General features: G+C 43.3%; 6 protein-coding genes across 18 annotated transcripts in view; 4 read left to right on the top strand and 2 right to left on the bottom strand.

The window, feature by feature from the left end:
* The window catches only part of LOC148386058 (cationic amino acid transporter 2), a 49,734-nt gene extending 49,301 nt beyond the window's left edge, over positions 1 to 433 (bottom strand). The window contains exon 1 of the mRNA XM_088399466.1: positions 342 to 433. The gene's annotated coding sequence lies outside the window, so the exon portion shown is untranslated. The remainder of the gene's footprint in view (positions 1 to 341) is intronic.
* On the top strand, positions 5 to 3,725 carry wasf3a (WASP family member 3a). 2 transcript variants are annotated; one of them, XM_088399376.1, is made up of 9 exons: positions 5 to 234; positions 872 to 1,036; positions 1,532 to 1,666; positions 1,746 to 1,899; positions 1,989 to 2,106; positions 2,241 to 2,425; positions 2,564 to 2,764; positions 2,859 to 3,118; positions 3,196 to 3,725. In XM_088399376.1, the coding sequence occupies exons 2-9, from the start codon at positions 904 to 906 to the stop codon at positions 3,351 to 3,353; spliced, it is 1,344 nt and encodes a 447-aa protein (XP_088255502.1). In that variant the 5' UTR covers positions 5 to 234; positions 872 to 903; the 3' UTR covers positions 3,354 to 3,725. The 2 variants fall into 2 exon arrangements, with proteins under 2 accessions (XP_088255502.1, XP_088255503.1); XM_088399377.1 differs by lacking the exon at positions 5 to 234 and adding an exon at positions 474 to 786.
* A 468-nt stretch (positions 3,726 to 4,193) lies between these two features.
* Positions 4,194 to 8,330, top strand: LOC148386064 (V-type proton ATPase catalytic subunit A-like). Its single transcript, XM_088399370.1, has 15 exons — positions 4,194 to 4,353; positions 4,759 to 4,856; positions 5,083 to 5,211; positions 5,343 to 5,557; positions 5,660 to 5,797; positions 5,877 to 6,028; positions 6,108 to 6,270; positions 6,360 to 6,468; positions 6,539 to 6,661; positions 6,735 to 6,849; positions 6,926 to 6,989; positions 7,072 to 7,275; positions 7,356 to 7,450; positions 7,511 to 7,682; positions 7,782 to 8,330. The coding sequence occupies exons 2-15, from the start codon at positions 4,775 to 4,777 to the stop codon at positions 7,872 to 7,874; spliced, it is 1,854 nt and encodes a 617-aa protein (XP_088255496.1). The 5' UTR covers positions 4,194 to 4,353; positions 4,759 to 4,774; the 3' UTR covers positions 7,875 to 8,330.
* Positions 8,331 to 9,630: 1,300 nt separating this feature from the next.
* zdhhc23a (zDHHC palmitoyltransferase 23a) lies at positions 9,631 to 12,714 on the top strand. Of its 4 annotated transcripts, none has more exons than XM_088399381.1 (6): positions 9,632 to 10,089; positions 10,600 to 10,751; positions 10,826 to 11,132; positions 11,205 to 11,422; positions 11,509 to 11,676; positions 12,268 to 12,714. In XM_088399381.1, exons 2-6 carry the CDS (start codon positions 10,633 to 10,635, stop codon positions 12,539 to 12,541), a joined length of 1,086 nt encoding a protein of 361 aa, XP_088255507.1. In that variant the 5' UTR covers positions 9,632 to 10,089; positions 10,600 to 10,632; the 3' UTR covers positions 12,542 to 12,714. The 4 variants fall into 4 exon arrangements, with proteins under 4 accessions (XP_088255505.1, XP_088255507.1, XP_088255506.1 ...); XM_088399380.1 differs by having other exon boundaries at positions 9,632 to 9,809; positions 10,026 to 10,089; positions 10,826 to 11,422; XM_088399379.1 differs by having other exon boundaries at positions 9,631 to 10,089; positions 10,617 to 10,751; positions 10,826 to 11,422.
* Positions 12,715 to 13,600: 886 nt separating this feature from the next.
* On the top strand, positions 13,601 to 14,779 carry LOC148386066 (lipocalin-like). Its single transcript, XM_088399386.1, has 6 exons — positions 13,601 to 13,762; positions 13,841 to 13,980; positions 14,061 to 14,134; positions 14,325 to 14,438; positions 14,521 to 14,622; positions 14,693 to 14,779. The coding sequence occupies exons 1-6, from the start codon at positions 13,676 to 13,678 to the stop codon at positions 14,710 to 14,712; spliced, it is 537 nt and encodes a 178-aa protein (XP_088255512.1). The 5' UTR covers positions 13,601 to 13,675; the 3' UTR covers positions 14,713 to 14,779.
* On the bottom strand, positions 14,778 to 20,838 carry LOC148386067 (zinc finger Y-chromosomal protein). Of its 9 annotated transcripts, none has more exons than XM_088399362.1 (8): positions 20,536 to 20,837; positions 19,381 to 19,477; positions 19,060 to 19,153; positions 18,839 to 18,985; positions 18,529 to 18,678; positions 18,314 to 18,436; positions 17,903 to 18,046; positions 14,778 to 17,620 (listed from the first exon to the last, which is right to left on the bottom strand). In XM_088399362.1, exons 3-8 carry the CDS (start codon positions 19,151 to 19,153, stop codon positions 16,305 to 16,307), a joined length of 1,974 nt encoding a protein of 657 aa, XP_088255488.1. In that variant the 5' UTR covers positions 19,381 to 19,477; positions 20,536 to 20,837; the 3' UTR covers positions 14,778 to 16,304. The 9 variants fall into 9 exon arrangements, with proteins under 9 accessions (XP_088255488.1, XP_088255489.1, XP_088255491.1 ...); XM_088399363.1 differs by having other exon boundaries at positions 20,515 to 20,837; XM_088399365.1 differs by having other exon boundaries at positions 18,839 to 18,967; positions 20,536 to 20,836.
* Between the last annotated feature and the right edge of the window lie 1,258 nt (positions 20,839 to 22,096).

Below are 22,096 nucleotides of genomic sequence, written 5' to 3' on the forward strand. Positions count from 1 at the left end.
AGTAAATCTGCTGACTAAATCCTCTCATGTTGTGATTTAGACTGGGAGGTCATGTTGTCACACTGCATTCCGCCGTGCACGAATTTCTCCAACAGAGCTGGCACACAACTGCATTGAGGAATTAAAAATAAGTATATATATTTTTTTAAATTTTATTTTAATGAAAACAATTGGTGTCCACTGCTCCGCCTGGCGCTTAAAAAACGAATATACTCAATTCTGACAACAGCGCAGGTACGTTTTTATTTATTTATTTTGTGCATTTAAAGAAATGTGTTTTGCGCTCCCACTGTTGCATTGTCGCACATTAATGTTTTGTAAGGAGTATTGGAAATGGTTACCTGTGGTATTTGGGTGCTGCACAGTTATTTTCGAATCGTTTTTACGCACCTGAACGCAAATGGATTGATATGCCCACAGCACGACGCGCAAGGAATTATGGGTTACGGTAAAAATAAAAATTGCAAGTGGGAATAAAATAAGGGGGGGGGAAAGAAACGTATTTGCTGGGTCACGTACCTTTCTGAATTGCGTATGCAGTAGTTATTTTTTATTTTATTATTATTATGTAGTCCTTTAAAAATTTTTGCCAAGCATGGCCCAAACGCATCCAAATTCAATTCTTACCCTGAATAGACATGCAACAATATGGTCATTAAATGAATTCAAGCAGTGAATATACTGTAAATATGGATTCAAAATTGGCATGCAATTATGACTTAACCTGCATCATAGACCTAATCCATTTGAAGAGGCACACAATATTCAAGAACAATAATATGCAAGGTCAGATGAAGTAGTTTTATCTGTGAAAGGTAAGTTTTTGTGTTGTATGGTGCTCAATTAACACCAATTTGGTCTTGTCTTCCAGCAAGTTCCGTGGGCGAGGTGTGAGGAAGAGTGATGCCTTTGGTCAGGAGAACCATTGAGCCTCGGCACCTATGCCAAGGTGCAGTGCCCGACAGGATTGATAGCGAGCTGGAATGTGTCAACAACAACACCTTGTCTGCCATCATCCGTCAGCTCAGTAGTCTGAGTAAGATACTCTGATGTTCATGAACTGAATGATGCATACTACACTTGACAATGTCATACTCAAAGACAAATGCTGCAATGTGACATGCAAAGAGAAACATTAACAGGCTATTTTTGGAAACAAATTTACTCTCGGACATCTGGCTTGTTGTCGCTGACACACACATCCGCATTTTCAATGTGTGTGATGCGATTTAGTCACATTATGAAGGGTTAGAGAGCTTACCGGCGAGCTAAGATGAAGAATAGATGGGAACACAAAGCCAGTCTAATTATAATACTCTGCCATTCTTAACATTTGCTTGAGAACGTATCACGTGGCACACCCGTAATCCAGACAAATTAATTGGATTTAGAAAAGCACACCAACAGTCGCTGAAGTGCCAAGTGAGTGTAGATTATAAAATTCATGGATACTGAATGATCTAAAATTAATGCTAGTATCCTAGCCACATTATCATCAACTAACAGATATTCTGAAAAATTTTGCTTGCAGGTAAACATGCAGAAAATGTATTTGGTGATCTTTTCAATGAAGCCAACACATTTTATGTACGTGCAAACTCACTCCAAGATCGCATTGACCGCTTGGCTATCAAGGTCACTCAGCTAGACTCCAGTGTGGAAGAAGGTCAGTTGTACCAACAATAAATGTTTAAAAAAAAAAAAAAAAAAAAGAATTTGTTCACCACCATCCTCCTGTTTTGCAGTTTCTCTGCAGGCCATAAACCTGAGGAAGGCTTTTAAAAGCTCGACCAATCAGGACCAGCAGGTGTTGTCCAAAGGCAGCACACCGAGCTCGGTGACCGATATGTACGACAAAAGCGACCAGCCACCTCCTCTTCGAGACCTCACTGCTTTTAGGTATACATCAAAGTTGGTTGGGAAACATTGATCTAGTTGACTCGTTTACAAACAGGATGAACAGTTTCTTTTTTTCTTTTTTTAAACAGAGAGGACGGCACTGACGCCATGAAGTTCTACTCCGACCCATCCTACTTTTTTGACTTGTGGAAGGAGAAAATGCTGCAAGATACAGAGGACAAGAGGAAAGAAAGGAGGAGGCAAAGGGTGAGAGGATGCACACACCATTTAATTGACATATATTCTTTATCCTCAGCGACAACTAATATTGCCACAACTTACTGAGCAGTTGTCAATGCCCATGTTTTGCATGCACGCTCATGACTTTACCTCCCATTCAGGAGCAGAAGCGATGCGTGGAGAGTAGCACCATCCAGCGCCAGGTGAAGAAGGTGAGGAAGGCTCGAAACCGCAGACAAGAATGGAACATGATGGCTTTCGACAAAGAGCTTCGACCTGATCACCGCCACCCCCAAACTCTGCGGCGAGGGGCATCTTCCGAAGGCTCACTCTCCCCAGAGGGCAGGTTTGTGCCATGAAAATGTGATCAAGGACCTTCAAATCCTCATTTAGTCTCTCGAAATTAACAGCGCAACACAATTCACTTTCTGTCACCAGCACTTATTCAAACCGGAAATCATGTCTTTCATTTTGTTCTTCTAAGGCCCGACCTTCCTGACTATCCGAGCCCACCTGTGCCATCACATGGTACTTCTAACTTCATCAAGTCGCATGGGAACGTGCAGCCCTCCCCACCGCCAGAGCACGAATACCACAGCATTGACGTCAACTATAAGAAAACAACATTAGAAACTCAAGCCGCAGAGAAGATGAACACTTCAATACGCGTGCCGGCAGATTATAAGTATGATTGGAAGATAACCACTGTTATGTAACTAAAGCTAGAATGTTGTTGTTTTAATGATACATAATTCATTTTGCTTTTCATTGTCAATCAGCTGCACCCACCCTCCACCTACCCAAGGCCTACCCATCCCATCAGCCCAGACAGCCTTTGGTTTCAGCCCCCCAGCAGTTCACAATGGAGCCACTACGCATGGTTACCCACTTCCACCTGTACCTCCTCCAGGACCTCCACCAGGTCCCCCGCCACCACCTCTCCCTCCCCCAGCCTCATCACACCCCAGTGGAAGCATCAGAACTGAAATAAAACCACTGAGAGATGGGAGGAGTGATCTGTTATCTGCAATCCGCATGGGTGGGTACTGATCTGTGTCCATGGTCAGGAAATGTATGTATGGTTATGTGATTGTAACATTTGCTTCTGGTCAATAGGCATCCAGTTGAAAAAAGTGCAAGAACAGCAAGAGCTGCAAAACAAGCATGACCCAGTCGGGAATGACGTGGCCACCATCCTGTCACGACGTATTGCGGTGGAGTACACCGATTCTGACGACGACTCAGAGCTGGATGACAATGAATGGTCCGACTGACTTCAGTGTGGTTTCATTTTGACCTTCTGTATTACAAGACGTGATGAAGAGGATTTGTGTTTGTATTTGCCATGACTTTCCTCACTTTGTTTTGTTGTTTCGTGACAAACAAGATCATGAAACTTTATGAGTACACCAATAATTAATTTTTTTATCACTTTTGTGCCACAATATAATGTATTGTTTTATGTATGACAGTCTAATATATGTCTATATTTATTTTATTTTATGATAAAAATGCATCATGATGGTCTCTCTAGCTTTATCCTGACTGTACCTTTCTTTTTCATTTTATTCAATCACGCTAAAATGTTGCGTGGCAAGAGCAATAAAGCAATATGCAAGACTCCCCCCCCCCCCCCCCCCCCCATTTTCATTGGATGTAACATTTTTGGAGAGTTTTTTTTTTTAACTGCAGTCTGTATGTCAATAGTTCAAACATCCTTCAGTCCCTTGAAGTATACGGAGAAAGGTAGCCGTCAAAAAGATGTCTACATCATTAAAAAACGAAAGATTATGTAAATCTAAAGTAATATTTGACATAAAGGTCATTGCTGCTTAATTTGGACCTCGACAGCTACCATCCGCAGTAGCATACGCCTGGATGTAGTACATGTACAAACAGTCAAAACAATCAATAAAAAAATACAGTTTCGTGTCCAGTATCGTGTGTAGCAACGTTTTACGTCAATAAAGAATGAATTGTTATTGTATTACTGCTTAGTTAAGATGAAGCTATCAATTATGTCCAATAGATGTCAGTAGCGTGTCTGCAGAATTGCATCGACCTGTGACTCGGAAACTGTGTCGCCCAGGTCGCCATGTTGGCTCCGAGACACGACTCACTCTTTGGAACCGAGGCTACCGCCGGAGCCACAATGGCGACGGTTTCTTCCGGTTTCTTCCTCATCTAGTGCAGGGCAGGTGATTAGCAGAGCTAAGCTTCTATCTTCAGCCAATACGGGAGAGATAAAGCTGGATAACTGTACATACCTGCGAGGTAGGACATTACTAGTTGCATTAATATGACTTTTGTTAATGACGATTTATATGTCTGTGTTTATGATGAGGTTGATGACGTTAACATGTCGTTGCAAGGCAGTCAGCTGACTTGAACGTGTACACGAATCAGCTTTACTTCGACTAACGATTTAACCCAGAAACACTTGATTCAGTTGTAGCTAAAAGCACAACACACAAAATAGTAACGACGATCGTAATAGATGCTAATAAATGTTCTGCAGCCTCATCTGTGTTTGTGAGTGACCCTGTGCTGTCATTCATACTGCAGCATCGGGTCATGTGAGCTGGCCTGTTATTGACATTGGAGATGATGAAGTCTTTGCGCTTGTTTAAATGGCCTAACAGCGTGTGTGTAACACGTATGTCTCAATGGGTCTCTCAGAAGGTGAATTGTCAAGATGGATACCTCAAAACTTCCAAAGATACAGGATGCCGAGCGAGAAAGCCAGTTCGGATACGTCCATGGAGTTTCTGGACCAGGTATTGTTTAGTCACCTTTTGGAAATAGATTCACAATGCTAATTCATCATTTTGCTTTTAAATATCATAGATAATAAATATATTAATAATAAATAATTTGGTTTTCAAAATCTAAGCTGGACCTAGCTAAACCCAAATCCTAAACTAACCCTGTGTGCCTAATATTACATAATAAATACCTAACTATATCATTGTGTTTGTTCATATTTGTTCTTTTCTTTCGCAGTGGTGACAGCTACAGCAATGGCGGGAGCCGCCATGTACGAGCTGGTCCGCGTAGGCCACAGCGAGCTGGTGGGAGAGATCATCCGTTTAGAAGGAGACATGGCCACCATCCAGGTCTATGAGGAGACTTGTATCCTGTTTTTCCACTCGGGTTGCTCCTCTGGAGTCAAACACTTAGGAGGCCATGCTCATTGAATGTTACTAAACTGTCATTTGGTACTCACTGTCTTTGGTGTTACTTTCCTTGACTAAGCCCCATAGCTGGCGTGTCCGTGGGTGACCCAGTTCTTCGCACAGGTAAACCCCTCTCTGTGGAGTTGGGGCCAGGAGTCATGGGCTCCATCTTTGACGGGATCCAACGGCCACTGAAAGACATCAATGACCTCACACAAAGCATCTACATTCCAAGAGGAGTGAATATCGGCGCCTTGAACAGAGACATTAAATGGGAGTTTACTCCGTGCCAAAGTCTTCGGGTATGCTATTAAGTGGATGTTCATGCTCAGTAGATCGGAAAACAGCAATGTGTTCATAATAATACTTCATAAATAGAAATTATAACAAAAAATATCTTATAGGTTGGCAGTCACGTTACAGGTGGCGACATCTACGGCATGGTGTTTGAGAACTCCCTAATAAAGCACAAACTGATGCTTCCGCCTCGCAGCAGAGGCACAGTCACTTACGTGGCGCCTACCGGGAACTACGACGTCTCTGTGAGTCTTGGACCCCAAACGTTTTGTTGTTGTTTCTGGTTCAATAGAAATTAATGCTTTTTGTCATTGATGTGTTCAGGATGTGGTTCTTGAACTGGATTTTGAAGGCATCAAGGAGAAGTTTACCATGGTGCAGGTGTGGCCGGTGCGACAAGTCCGCCCAGTCACAGAAAAACTGCCTGCCAATCATCCTCTGCTCACTGGTCAGAGAGTCCTGGATGCACTTTTTCCGTGAGGCTCTCCGAATATAACGTAACCATTTAGCTTTTGTGTTTTAAACAAAACTAATGGAGTTCGATGCACTTTACAGATGCGTGCAAGGCGGCACTACAGCTATACCAGGTGCTTTTGGCTGCGGAAAGACTGTAATCTCCCAGTCCTTGTCCAAATATTCCAACAGTGATGTCATTGTTTATGTTGGATGTGGGGAGCGTGGGAATGAAATGTCGGAAGTGCTGCGAGATTTCCCAGAGGTCAGTGAAAGAACTTTATTTGATTTAATTAAAAGGTTGAATTGTAATCTTCAAGTGTTCACAATATTCAAACTGAAACCGCCCAACAGCTTACAATGGAAGTTGGTGGCAAAGTTGAGAGCATCATGAAGAGAACGGCGCTTGTTGCAAACACTTCCAACATGCCCGTGGCTGCCAGAGAAGCTTCAATCTATACAGGTACCAAAAAAAAAAAATCCACTACTGTTCTTGATGAAGTGTGTCACTTAATTGATCTCATTCCAAACAGGGATCACACTATCTGAATACTTCCGAGATATGGGTTACAACGTGAGCATGATGGCTGACTCAACGTCGCGATGGGCCGAAGCGCTGAGAGAAATCTCTGGCCGGTTAGCTGAAATGCCTGCCGGTGAGTTCACAATGCATGACGAGAGAGAGAAGATGCCATTTTGTGAACCGCGGCTTGGTGTCATCGTGTGTAGACAGCGGCTACCCGGCCTACCTGGGCGCTAGGCTCGCCTCCTTCTACGAGCGAGCGGGACGCGTAAAGTGTCTGGGGAATCCCGAGCGAGAAGGCAGTGTCAGCATCGTAGGAGCGTAAGAAGGTTTTTATTTTAACAAGACAGGCAATAAAATAACATACGTGACACATTGTTGGGTTAATTTTTCCTAGTGTGTCGCCCCCTGGTGGAGACTTCTCAGACCCTGTCACATCAGCTACATTGGGCATTGTGCAGGTAAGTGGAGACTGCTATGCACGTATTCACGAGATAACCTTATCAACTATGACACTATCCCCCTACGTTTGTGTCCTTTCAGGTGTTCTGGGGGCTGGACAAGAAGTTAGCTCAGAGAAAACACTTCCCATCTGTCAACTGGTTGATTAGCTATAGCAAGTACACAAGGGCGCTGGATGAATACTACGATAAACACTTCCCTGAGTTTGTGCCTCTTCGTACAAAAGCCAAGGAGATTCTCCAGGAGGAGGAAGACCTGGCTGAGATTGTACAGCTTGTAGGAAAGGTAAGGAAAGAGATGATTTTGAAAGCTCAAGCAGGGCACAATAAATCATCATGCCATCTTGGCTTATATTTTGTTTTCAGGCTTCTCTAGCCGAAACTGACAAGATCACGCTGGAAGTGGCCAAGCTCATTAAAGATGACTTCCTGCAGCAGAACGGTTACACCCCATACGACAGGTGATTGATGACAAAAGCATGTCAGCAAAATATCATCTCACCCAACGTCTCCACCAATAGGTTCTGCCCCTTCTACAAAACGGTCGGCATCCTCTCAAACATGATCGCCTTTTACGACATGGCGCGGCACGCCGTAGAGTCTACGGCTCAGAGCGACAACAAAATCACCTGGGCCATGATCAGGGAACACCTAGGCGAGACCTTGTACAAGATCAGCTCGATGAAGTTTAAGGTATGGCTGATTGTGTCGACACACGGGGTGGAGCCAATGCATCAAACACTAACCAAATTTTTTTTCACATTTTTGTGCTATCACCAATGGATACACCAGGACCCAGTTAAGGATGGTGAAGCTAAGATAAAAGCAGACTACGCACAACTGCTGGAGGACATGCAGAATGCGTTCCGGACCTTAGAAGAATGAGTTAAGCACCTCCTCCTGAATTTCTCAAGCCCATGTTTGGTGGCGCAGTCTAGTGCAGATTAAACGGTCCTATTTCTGAATGTCACGTGAACTCCTTTGTGTTTGCTCTCCCATGTAAACATTCCATCATGTGCAGAGGTTTTACATTTCATCCTCTACTGTAAAAAATGGAACAGTCAGTACGTATTTATTTATCAATCATAATGTTGCAGGTAAAATAATTTACTGGAAATATGCACATGACTAAAGGGACATTGTGTTGTCTGAAGGGAAGGCGAACTCATTGTGCACCTTTTATCCTCCAAAGTCTGATAATCATGTGATTGTGTGGACTATATACTTGATATTATGTGTAAAATGTGAATGAATGGAGTCAATTAGAATTGTGCTGTAACAAAGCCGATGTCTATGTAAAGTCAAGTGTGTCTCATGAAATAAAATAATAATAGCAATACATTCGAGTGTGTTTTATTTGTTGACTTTACACCTGCAAAAGCAGGAGATGCAAGAAGAGTAGAGAGTGGTCATTTCATTTGTATGACACTTTGCCCTTTTACGCTTCTAAATGTGGAAGTGGGGAAGAATCTGCTCAAGTGCAATGAGACGGTAGATGGCACACAAACTGTCAGGCAATTGAACACCAACATAGTTGGTGACTTCAGTGGTACATAGAAATTGAAATATTCCAATTTGTAAATTTGTTACATTGCTTTTTATCCCCCACAAATAGCGGAACTTCATGACCCTATATGAAGACCCAATTTAAACCTAGTGAAGACAAAGAAATTATCATGAATGATGAGGTCATAGTTCTCCTGTGCATCCCCTCCCACACACACAAACATACTCATGACATCTTGTGGTGCGCCTGTGCACTCGTCACACACTGGCTCGTTCAAATTGCGGCAGTAATTCCTCCAAAATAGATTAGAGGCGGCCTGGGTATCTCCAGTTCCGGCTTCCATCAAGACTAATGGAAGCACAAAGCCACAGGAGCAAGAGCAGCAGCTTTTGCACTGCATTGATTGAGTTCATCCAGACTCACACTCATACACATTAAAAAGGTTTAAGTGACCTCATAAGGCACGGGCCTTTAGCTTGTAATGCACGTGGCCCTTTTAGATGATCTGATATTCAGTGATAAATTGATAGAAAAATGAGGGCGGGTTCACAGCTGCTGTCCTGACATCACCTAAGGGCAACTTACAGTCCATCGCAGAGTGCTCATAAAAATAAAAGCACCACTGCAAATCTGGTCTTCTCATTTTCTTGAGTCGCAAATTATTATAGTCGATTGCCATCTACGTATAGCGCTTCTATAAGGCTCAAGGGTCAAAGGTGAGTGGAAGCCTATTGACCCCTGACCTCAGAACTGTGACAAGGCTGTGCAGATGTGGTTGCACAAGTGTGCACACCCTATTTAGACTGTGACGTGGCTGTATTCGGAAGTAATCACATTCAGACTCATCTTGAATGGGCGTTGTGGTCCAGTGAAAATAATCACAAAGTGTTTTATATCTTAAAGTGAGTGATGAGGGTCACACTACAATAGTCTAATGAAGACTTTTTTTTTTTCTATGGCCATTACAACGCTTGCAGATAATCTTATAGCAAGTGGAATGCAAAGACACAAATATCCAAACAACAAGTGGACCGGTCACAAAGTCTTCCAGAGTTTTCTGTGAGCAAGCGGCAAGGTCAGGTTGCTTGTGTTGGGGAGGAAATGTGATCCCAGAGGGTGGAGCTGCCCTGTGGATCATCACATCACTCCACTCCACTTCACTCCACGTCCATCTACTACACTGCCTGTCGTGTGGCTAATATTATATTATGCAGCCTTGTCCTGCAGCCAGGCCAGTGTGGAGCCATCGGGGCTGCTGACCATCTCAGAAACAAAGCTCCCTCAGCATATCAAAGTTTTTCCTTCCGGAAAAGGTAACTGCAGCAAAATTAGCTTACATTTGCTGAAGAAGATCTTTTTGTTGCCGATGTGAAGAAGCAAGAGTAAGACTTGATGAGATGCTCGCACCGTGGAAATGCTAAAGAGGGCGACCATCGCACGGAGGCACCACCGTTGAGCCGTAACAACTTTTCTTTGTCTTTAACACATACAACTGGTATATTTTTTTCTTCTTCATTCCCTCACACAAGAGCCGGAGCAATAGCCGAGAGACGTTTTCACTCATTCTTGCTCAGAAGGGTTTGGGAATAAAAGGTAAGTTAAGAATTGAAGATATATTTTTGTCTTTGTAAAGTTGGAAAATTTTTTATAAGTCTGTAAAGATACAACTACAACTAATAATATTAATTATAATTATAGTTTGATTTGCTAAGGAATACATTCAGTGTCCAGCACCTGCACACTCTAGATATAAAAAAAAGTATCAAAAATTCTACCAATACTAACGTAAGAATGCTAATTTTGATTAACACTTTGAAGCTGATAATATTCATCGTTCATGTTGAAATATGCAATACTAACGTACAATAGTTGCAATAAAGTGCAATATTGAGTACTTGATTGGCCCAGATAGTTTGTCTCTATGGACATAATGGCCTTGTTTCAACAAATTACATTGAAAGCACCAAAGGCTGATTATAGAAATTAATAATTTTTTAGACATCCCACAGGATCCAGATAATTAGCTTCTCATAACTACGTATTACTGTAAATATAATTTTACTTGCAAGACTTTGGTAACATTTTTTTTTCTCCTCATGTCAGGGTTGTTTTGTGTATAGGTCAAAGCAAGCCACCATGAAATGGGATAAGTTGAAACCACCAGAACCTGATGATCCAATGTGTTGCTGCGAATGTGACGTATTCCAGTACGGATGTTGCTGTGACTGTGAAGATCTGGACGAGACCTTCAACAGGTATGGATGGAGATACATTTGTGTACCTAAACGTCACAATGAAACCTTTGTCTGTCCCTTCACTGATTTTGAAGATGGCTGAGAGCCAAGGCACCAAAAAGTGGTAGTGGTTGTCATTCATTTCTACTGGAGGCCTTGATTGACAACTTGGAGATCTCCCTGGTTCCTGCACTGGTTCTGCTGCCTCTCCTGATGCGTGTGGCAGCACTGCACTACCTTCTTGGTATCATCATCTTAAGCGCTCTGCCCGGCCTGGTGTTGTGGCTCTACTACGCCACCCACAAGAGGAAGAGACGCACGCTCTTCTTCCTCACCCTGGCGCTCTATTCTCTGGCCTACGCGTACTACCTCTTCGTCACTGAGATTATACCTCGCGGAGACGTGAGTCAGACGCAGCTGTGTACCGTGACCGCCGGGATGATTTTGACTCTTGTCTCTCTGGTTCGGACCAAGAGAAGTCCGGGATTTGTTAGTGCTACACCACAAGAGGAGGACGATAAGGGGTCAGTACATCTCACTGGGGCTGTCCTGACAGAGGCATCCGTTTCTTTCTCAAAACCAAGTGAAAAGTGGAGCAGGTGTCCCATGTGCAAGATAACACGACCTCCTCGGGCAGGACATTGTAGAACATGTGGAGTTTGTGTTCAACGTCTGGACCACCATTGTGTCTGGTGTGTGACTTGATAGTTTATTTACAACGGAAAACTGACTTATTTTTGTAGAATACGATGAATCCAAGATTTTTACTTTGTTGTAGGATAAACAGTTGTGTGGGTCAGAGTAACCACCGCAGCTTCCTGTTGACCCTGTGTGTGTTCCTGCTTACATCTTTGTATGGGATCAGTTTGGTGCTGCACAGCCTGTGTCCTCAACAATATCTAGTCAGCGCGCTCTTCTACTGCCCGGGTGTCTACTCTCAGGCCAGGTATGAACCACGAGATTTTTTTTTCCGAGTATTTTTTATAGAATAATTGGTAAATTAAATATAATATAAATAAATCAATTTTTATTTAAAAAGGAATTCATGTCATTTCCGAGCTCTAAAATGAACAGGCACATTCAAACAGAATCTAAGTGGTGCTAAAGTATCTGATGAGGGCCAGTTTAGTGCAGCTTTTTTTTTATTCAGTCACATATTTTAAAAAAAAATCCCCTCTCTAACATCAGTTCAACCCAAGGTGTGTCGACATTTGAGGGGCATATGGTTGCACCTTAATTTATTGATGGTTAATCAAAGGCACTTTAAATGCTAGCTGGGTGTGTGCTGAGTTTGAATGTGATTGCTTAATTCTGAACACAGCCTCACGCCTATTTATAAGAGGGTGTGTGCATTTGTGCAACTATGTTATGTCGGGTTTTTTAATTTTTTGTTAAAGTCCCTTCTTTGTTTTTGTTGTGCAGGATTTAGGTTAACTGATTGTGGGGTATAAAAATTTATTAATTTATACTCATCTATTTTTTTTCCTAATTTTTAACAGCTGCACATTTTTATGTCCCTCTTTGTCGGTGTGTGTAGCTCGGCGCTCTGCTTCACCTGTGCCTGGTACAGCGTGATAGTCACAGGCGGGCTGCTGTACCTACTGGTGGCACAGGTCGTGAATATCAGCTTCAATGTGACCGAGCGGGAGGCCCAGCTGGCCCTGAGGAACAAAACGGGCCAAAGTCGCCTTTGGGGGCTCGCCGTCGCTACGGGAACATATTCACGAGGCTTCTACCAGAACTGGGTTGATTTTCTCATTATGGCCGACGCCTCCACGTGTCCTCGATCCGGCCCCCCTGACTTGGTCTAGTTTCACAACTCAACATTCACGTAGTGAAGCTTGTGTTTTTCAAACAGGAAACGGTGCTTTTGTTTTGTTTTTTATGAATATTGAACATCTATATGGAAACAAAACATGGATATTACATGCATCATGAGTGGAAAATTAAACTTACATGTGCAAAATAAAAAGCTCACTTGTGACTGTTTGTGCAGTTTTGTGGTAAATACATACTTTTAATTATTAATATGGTAATGAAGGCCTGTCCATTGTGGGTATGATATTTTATGTGTTCTTTCTCCTTTTCATAATGCATACGGTGGGTGGAGCAAGTTGTTTAAATCAATACATCGTCTTCATGTAATGTTCAAGTCGATGGACTCAGCGTTTTTCTGGTTTCCCCGTCAATGCATCCCCTTTTATCACCATGTGAATAAATGTGGGCTTCTTGAGTTAAATTATTGCAATGGCTGCATAAGAAATTCCAAGTTGGTTTCCTGAACTCACTCGAAATAAAACTGAAGCGTTCTTGTTAAATAATCTGGCAATAAGTGACGTTACATTGATTACGTTCTTCCTCAGGGCTGATGATTTACCTGTTTAAACTGGCAAGGTATGTGAGGATTTAATGCAAATATCTCCCTGGGATGGGGAAAGCGCATTTTTGCCTTATGTTGCTTTTTAATTGAACGATATCCTATAAATCACTATCAACGCTCATTTTTACAATCCTACTCAATAAATCCTGACAGAGCAGGACAAGTGAATACAGTAGATGATCCGATCCACCACATTGGCATTTGGTTTCTCATGTGTCAAGTTGTTTGTGTTGTAACTGCTGACAGCTGAATTTCATTCTGTGCCCTCTGCCGTGGAATACACCAGAGAGGACCCACTCTTTTGTTCTCCATTTTGAGTCCAACTAAGGGGATTATGAAATATGCAATGTGACACTCTCAAGGACATTGAATCCTAAGCATGATAGGGTCTAAAGGGTGGCTGCGGAAACATGTTTGGACTCATCCCAGCTCTCGTTTTTGGTAGGAGTGAGTGTGCTTGCAGGGGAGAGAAAGAGAGTCCTCCGCTATATAAAGAGATGTCAGGCAGGCAGAGCTTTTACCGTTGGACGTTCTCCTCTTTGTCGTCCGTTGCTTTCCGGCTGCTATGGTCTTATTGGTGACCGTCTTGGCGGTCGTGCTGACCTCCATCAGGGCCGAAGTCATACCCCCAGCTGACTTCAACGTCCAAGGGGTAAGACATATCGACTGGGTGGAAAGATGATTTTATGTCAGTTTTGCAGCGTCTAGGATATTTTGCATGTCTCCGCAGATGGCAGGTAAGTGGTACCTGATCGGTTTCGCCACTAACGGCCAGTGGTTCGTCCAACACCGCGCCGGCATGAAAATGGGCACGGCCATGCTCAACCCAACTGCAGACGGTGACCTGGATATTTCATATGCCAGTCTAAAGTGAGAAAGACAGACTAATGTGGATTTTTGAAGTGCGAAAGGGTGACGCTGCTTACCATGTATCAGTTGCTCTTGTGCAGACCTGATGGAACATGTTGGAGAATGAACAACCTAGCCAAGAAGACCGACATGCCTGGAAAGTTCACATACACGAGTGAGTGTACACTATATTGACAAAATTTACTATTCTCAAGTATTTACTTTTTAAGCAGTAATCCTCAAAATTTCAAGGACAGGCCTGCTTATGTGAATCCACATTCCAAGCAGTTACTCTGCCAGTTATCATATCTTTTCCATTCAAGCAGTTCTGCCTTCTTGAGATTTGCCCACTTGTGTCTTATCAGGTTGGGGCAATGAGAATGACATGCGCGTGGTGGATGTCAAGTATGACCAGTACGCCCTGACTCAAACTGTTAAGGCAGCTGGAGATCATCCCACCGTTGTAAACAAGCTGTATGGTAATAATCTTGATTTTACACTTGGTCGGATTTAAAATATTCCGTTGGTCAAGAGTGGGAGATTAACCTGGTGGTTCCACAGGCCGCGGAGTCGATCTGAGCCAAGATCTGCAAGACAGGTTCAGGCAGTTCTCCCTGGAAAGTGGAATCCTAGCTGATAACATTGCAATCCTCCCCCAAAATGGTACGATAAAGACAAACATTTCATTTTGTTTCAACATTTTTGAAGGACATGAGTGTTTTGCCTCGTTTAGGTGAGTGCACTGCTGCCTAGCTCCCTGCCAGCCTCATCTTAACCCATCAAGACATTTTATGCTAATAAAATTCGAAGAGCTAAAATACTTTGTTTTGTTTTATTTCCTTTTTTTAACAAATACGACATCCAGAATGACACAGCCCACTTTCATCAAGTGTTTTAACATCTACACGCTTTATACAGATTTGTATACAAAACAATAATTTACGTCCCATAGAAGTCTAGTTACACATAACTATACAACAACTTGTAAATGAAATAAATATAAAAAACAAACCACAAGAGTGAGGGGGTAAATGTAAAAAGTACACCACAAGAACCTGTCTTCTGAAGTTGCTTCTACAAACATTTACATTTTTTTTCCCTTCTGGTAAGAGCATTGTGTGTTGTTGGAAAAAAATAGACAGTCCATTTACAGCTTGCAGCACCTCATAGTTGCCCCTCCACTACAGATACGAGTCACTATTTAGGCATGTTTTGTATTGGCTAAATATTGTCTGATTTCATCACTCACTGATCCACTATTTGTCGAATTTTCACTGATCGTCCGACTTTGAATACTAATCTCCGAATGATTGATTGTTTCTCATTTATGAGCCAAGGAGCGTTGGCTATTGGTCACAAAATGCAAGCCACCGTTCCAGCATCGGGAAACACAAATGCTTTAAGTCAGTCATACATAATTGGCACATACTTTTTGATAAAAGCCTTTACCTTTACCCAAGTGTCAAGCGCTACAGCAAATATGCTCCTAATCCAGACTGCTCTAAGTACACTGGGACTCAGAGACGCACCTTACACACGGGTTTGGGGAAATAAAATGAGGACAGTTACAATTGCAGTCTGCAAAATGAAAAAGGGTATCAAAAAGAGACATTTGCACTATCCGCCATGCAACCCCCCCCCATCATGCAGTAAAAAGTGCAAGTCTACAGAGTTCTGCTGCTCACCGACATCATCAGTGTTATGTACATGTGTATACAAGCCAAGAGACAGGAGGTTGACAGTGTAAAAGATTACTACAGTGAACCCCCGCGACACAGTAAGACAATTTTAAAGCCATCCTTTGTGACTTTTATACCAAAGCCAAATATTATTTGATGTGTTGGTGCTTTGTGTGCATAAGCACTGGTTGTTTGCAATTGCTGTAACTATTTCATGTGTTGGTGCTTTGTGTGCAGAAGCACCGATTGTTTGCAATTTCTGTAACATCTATGCTAACACCTGTTTGGCTCATGCTAGGAACAAGATAGTGGAAATCCAGACGTGATTGACTGCTTTGGTGTTTAAATTAAAAATATATTTTTTTAATTGTCTGTGTTTTGCAGTAAACTTCTAATGTGATGTACCAAATACATCTCGAAACACACATGCTTTGCCTTATTTGGAGAACCACGCAAGAAAGTCGTTTCTGATTTCATGACAGTAATGTGTTGGTTAAAACAGGACCTTAAAAATATATATAAGGAAGGGGTAAAAGTTTCACCTCTTGGAACATATCCATGATAAACGGGGGTTCACTGTAAACAAGAGGACAGGCTAAGTGCAGCAAACACTCCACATAGTTTCACGTGAGTGGTGCAGTGCTGAGGGTATGATGGGCCGTCCTATTACTCTGCCTGGACCACATCTTTGTGGTGGCGCAAGATGTGCTGGTTCTTCTCCGACGGTCGTCGGAAGCCTTTCGAACAAATCTCGCAGCGGTGCGGGTAGTCCTTGGTGTGGATGGAAATCACGTGCCGCTTGAATCCCGACGCGTCACCCGTGCTGTAGTCGCAGTACTGGCACTGGTAAATTCGGCGCTCTTTCTGTCCTTTGCCAATAACCACGGTCACGCTGCTCGCTAGGCTGGCTGCGCTCACTCTAGCGGGCGGGCCGGAAGCGGCTGCGGAGGCGCTAGGGGCTGACTTTTTAGGGGACGCAGCGGGAGAGTCTGTCTCTGTCCTCTTGGCCTCGCTCTTTTCAGGGGAGGCCTGTTGCTGTTCCTTGGTGTGGACAGACAAGATGTGGCGACTGAGGACAAAAGGGTCGGCGTTTTTGAAGTTGCAGTGTCGGCACTGGTGGACTTTCTTAGTGCGGTGGGCCACAGAGTGCTTCTTGAGTTCGGACGGCCGGTGGAAGCCTTTGCCGCAAACGGCGCATTTATGCGGGTAGTCCTTGGTGTGCACGGATATGATGTGCCGTTTCAGGTCGCTGGAATTGGAACTTTTGTGGTCACAGTGGGCACAATGGTGGGTCTTATTTTCCTCATGCGTAAGTCCGTGCTGGTTTAACTCCTCCTCCTCCGCAAAGGTCTGGAAACAGCGCTCGCACTTGTACGGCATCTCCTTGCTATGCTTCGTCTTGATGTGAGTCTTGAGGTTGGACGAGTCAGCTGACTTGTAATCGCAATATATGCAGGAGTAAGGCTTCTCGCCTGTATGCGTGCGCATGTGTTTCTTCAACTCGGAGGGGTGACGGAAACCTTTCCCACATTCCACGCAAATGTGCGGGAAGCTTTTACTGTGAACGGCCAACAAGTGTCGGTTGAGCAGTCCTTGCTCAGCTGTTTCATACTCACAGAACTTGCATTTGTGCGTCTTGGCGGCTGGCGGCGGGGGCGCCGGCTGCTGACTCTTGGCTTCCCGATGGTGGTGCTGCAGTCTGTGGGAGAACAGCGCTGCCTGCTGGTGGAACTCCTTGCCACACGCTTCGCACTCAAAAGGAGCCTTGGTGCTCAGGGCATGCACCTCCATGTGGTTATGCAAGCTGGCTTTCTTGTTGGTGGTGAAGTCACAGTCTGTGCACTGGTATTTTTTTCGGGTCAGAACCTCCTGGTGGTGATTCTTAGTGTGCCGCTTTAGGAAGCCACGCGATTTGAACTTTTTGCCACAAAGCATGCAGGGATACACCGTCAGAGGTTGACCATAGGGACCGATGATGATGGCTGGGAGGGAGAAATAAGAGCAACATCATCCATTGATAGTTTTCTCCAGTGACAACAACAAAACATAATTGACTGAAATTTTACCAAGGCTAGCAGTCTAGGTTAATCTACTAAGTGTCCCATTATCTAGAGTAGACCACACGTGTGAAAAATACCTTGATGGCTATGGAAAATACATTTGAATGGGCCTCTACATGAAAAGAATGTATACAATAAAGTGAAAGAAAAATCTACCCACACAGAAGTTTTAAAATTCGATTTTCAGTGTGTGACCATTTGTACCTGTTTGGACTTGTCGTGGTTCGGATCGCCGCTTGGTCTTGTTGCGCTGTCGGCCTATTTCATCAACACCGTCCGATTCGTCGATGTGCAGGAGTGCGCTTGCGGCTCCGTTGCGGTTTTCACAGCTCTCACTATCCTCCACAACTGTGAGGACAAAGGAATTACTTCAATAAGATTAAATCTGACTTCCAGTATGATTCAACCAATTATAAAACCTGAGAAACCCCAAGCTGTCACCCATCTAAATGTCACACATTTCTTTCACAAAAGCATAAAGGCAAGTTCATCACTTCAAACAACTTCCGTCACACACACAAAAAAATATTGACATGTCAAAAATAGTATTCATGACTGTAAGTGAAGTTGCTCAGGCCTGCAAAGTTTGCAATTCAATTGCTTTAACTCACTCACCATGGTTTGCTTGGTGATGAGAATCGTCAACAGACATGTAAACCATTTTCTCTCGAAGTGTTTGGCCCGAATCAGTCAGTGCCACATTATCCATGTCCCCATCGCTGATGTCCACTGATTCTCCTGAAGAACAATTTTTGAGACAAATATAAAGCATGTAAAGCCTCTTGTTTGTTTCTGATATTTTGAATGCTTCAGTTGAAAATGCTTCTTACCCATGTCATCCTCCCCAGAGTCAGCTTTGAAGATGTAGACCTTTATCACCTCCTGTCCATCTTCATCCTTCTCCACTTCTTGGTCCTCCACTGCTCCCTGAACCGTTACCTCTGTCCCATCCTCTGACACCATTTTGCCAGCTTCGTCCACTAGTGAAGGGTGACAAAAAGGACTTATCTTCACAATCAATCACAGGAGGTGGTGACATTTACTCTTACTGCTCCAATACAGTTGAAATTTTGGAAAATAAAAAAAATAGCAGCACAGTCAAGTGGTGATCATCAGTACAGCACAAATAAGGTAACTCACATGATATCATTAGATAATCGCCACAACTATCTTGGTCATCATCCTGCTGCTCGGGGTCGAGGCCATCTTCGGGGATGTCACCCATAGCGACGCCTTCCTCCTCACCATCCAAGGCCATCACGCAGGTTTCTACAGCGACATCTTCATCTTCATCGCAGTGCACATACTCAGATACCACATCCTCAACAGCATCCTGGATGACTAGCTCGTCTGGGGCAAACCTGTGCACCGCCATGCCTTCACCCTCGCCCTCTGACACCAACAAAGTCTCTTGAAGCTCCACAACAAACTCCTGCCCGCCGGCACCACCCTCATCTGGAAGAGGCAGGATTACCCAGTTAGCCAGATAAGCATGCAGACCATTTGCTTATTCAAAATAAAGATCCATAGGATTGAATGGCTCATTGTCATGCATGCGTCATCATCTTGGGTCAAACTTATCTGGCTAAACTAAGAATCCTGCTTCTTCAAATAACCCCAAAAGTGTCTTCTTCTTACTAGCTTAAACTTTTTGTACGATATAGACATGAATGGCTCATTACCCGATCCGTGTAATATTATTTTAGGCTCTTCAGAAGATATTGAAAGTCTGGTGACCTCCTCGTCCATTGTCCTTGCACTGCATTTGTTACTGGAGAGCTGAAAACAAATAAAAAACACTTAGGTCTTCCACACTATGAGTAATAGCATTTTTTCTTTCAGATTTTAATAAGTTAGCAATAAAGAATGTAATATGCATTGTTCTTTGATGTCCCTTTTTCAAAGTTGGGAGCTAAAACAGCATGACTTAACACACACAATTTCAGAGTTCTTTTAGCCCGTCAAAACTCTATACAAGCGAACGAGCACCACCTTCCTGTGTTACACTGTACATATTTTTTGCACCCCCCCCTTCCACAGAAAGGGATGCTGAAGGATGCTGGGGTACCATGCCCCGAAATTCAGGGAAAGAGACAAATATGGGGTTAAAGATGATGTGCAACAGCGAGCCGCTAATTATCCTGTAAACATACACCAGCAAACCGAATCAACCAAAGAGACGAGACGATACGATCAGCCAAGTAAAAATTAATAACTGCAGTGTTGCACTGGCCACCGACGAAGATCACATTTTCACATGTGAGACAGACTCTAAATGGATTTAAGCAAAACAGTTACACAATAAAAGAGTAGGTTATGTAACAAAGAAGAAGCTCGGTCTATATGTCGTGAGCCGAACACACCTCTGCCACAGTTTGATCACACCAGTAGCATCCGCCATTTTGTTAGCTTCGTGTACAAACGAATGCTAATTTCACTCCCGTATGTAGAATAATCAAAGCAAAGAAAATAATTTTAACTGGGCTGCTGTTGAGAATTGTCGCGCGTTGAAAGAGTTGACACAATACACGCGTGGCGGAAGTGATCATAATGCAAAATAAATCCGCTCCTTTTTTGAGCTAGCTAGTTAGCACGCTAGCTAAAACGATAGGCCTAAATTCCCGTTACAAATTGTGGCCTTTCTTTGGGCCTGGGCCTAAGAAGAAAAGGCCACACCGCTTCTTTTTGCGGCCTCTCGGTGGAAATTAATGAATAAATTAAAATGTCTCATGCATGCAGAAGAAGAATAAGCCTAATAAAAAATACACAACACACACGAGCAAGTGCACATTTAGCATTGCAAGTGGCCGCCTTACGAGCAACAAGGAGCCCCGTACCAGATGCAGCAGGGATGGCCTCCGTCCGCTCCTCGGCTTACCAGGGCCGCTTGGTCACCCCCCCACTACCCCAGACTCGGGCTCGATTCAATCGGGTATTTGGCGTTATTTGGGCGGGCCGCAGAGGAGTCGAGAAGGAGGGGTCGGGGGATGTATCTGGAGCTCCACTCAAAGCAAGGCAGAGCGTCTGGAGCCTGATCTTGTCATGCTAGTAGCCCCCCGCTCCTCCAAGCTCCGAGGCCGCCGTCAGCGCGACACGTCACAGCCCGAGAGCTGCAGGAAAATGCGGAAGGGTTTGTGGTGGAAAGCACGCGGATAAGTAGCAAACGAAAACAGGCCATAAACCCGAGACGACCCCTCATTTGTTTCTGTTATATTAATTTGCAAAGACCACTGGGGAGAGTGACACTTGGGGCTCTTTGTTGTACACTTAGCCGTAGGATTAAGGGCTGCAGGCGAGTAGTTTTTCAAAATAGAGTCACACTACGGTCCCACTTTGGGCATTAAAGCGAAAACAACAAAAATAAACAAATACAAGCTGGACTAGTTTCCATCAAAACACTAACATCTATGTACTAGTTTTCACACACATTTTGATTTGGAACATTGGTTTTCAAAGCTTTTGCACCAAGTAACACTTAAAAAAACATTAGTACTAAGTACTAATGACCACCATTAAAATACAGTAGAGTGGCAGATAGTGTTGGCTCGCGAGTGAACAATTCGTTCAAAAGAACGACTCTTTTTAGTGAACGTATCACTTCCTGAAGTTCTTTTTTCAGTTCATATGACTTCAACCAACATGATATAACGTAACTTATCCCACACAGTAAGTGTCGGTAATGCGCATTGAAGTTGGTGCCACCTCGCCGCAAAACAAAACAAAGAGGAAAATGACATAACTTCCTGTTCACGAACGAGTCAATTTCCCGCTCACGACCGAGTGAGTGACTGACTGTTGCTTTGCCTTTCCCATTCAACAACGGATCAGTGTGTGTTTGGGGGCGAACGATTTGGTGAACGATTCTTTTGAGTGAACTGATTCCAAAGATTCAGTTCATTTAAAGAACTGGAATGCACGTCACTACTCACTGCTTCCTGTTAAGTAAATTAAGTGTTATTATTAGAGCGCCACCAGCGCGGTGGAGCAAACCGAGATTACGTGTAAAAAAACATTTTGTGCACGTTTTCAAAATATAAAAAATAAAATGACTCAAATAGATGTTACGAGCATACTAGCGTGCGTTGTTTAACGCCAGAGGGACATGTTACGTAACAACATTGCACACTCGTGAAACTAAGTCATCCAGCAAATGTTCATTGGATAATTGTTTTTCCATTGAAAGGACCTGAGAAACAATGCCGTTGCGTCCTGCTCAACCACGGTTTCCTCAAGCAGCTCAGAGCTCTGGACATCACATTGCAAGAACAGAAACTGAGACAAACAACAAATGACAGAAGATTAATAGTCTTAATTAGGATCCTATTTGAAAATCATTTAATTTAATGAGTACGGTGAAGTAAAGAACTTTTTAATGAAATGTCTTAATGCAGCTCAAGT

The sequence above is a fragment of the Syngnathus floridae genome, chromosome 15 (assembly GCF_059516105.1).
Source record: "Syngnathus floridae isolate MCC-2025c chromosome 15, RoL_Sflo_1.0, whole genome shotgun sequence".
NCBI lineage: Eukaryota > Metazoa > Chordata > Actinopteri > Syngnathiformes > Syngnathidae > Syngnathus > Syngnathus floridae.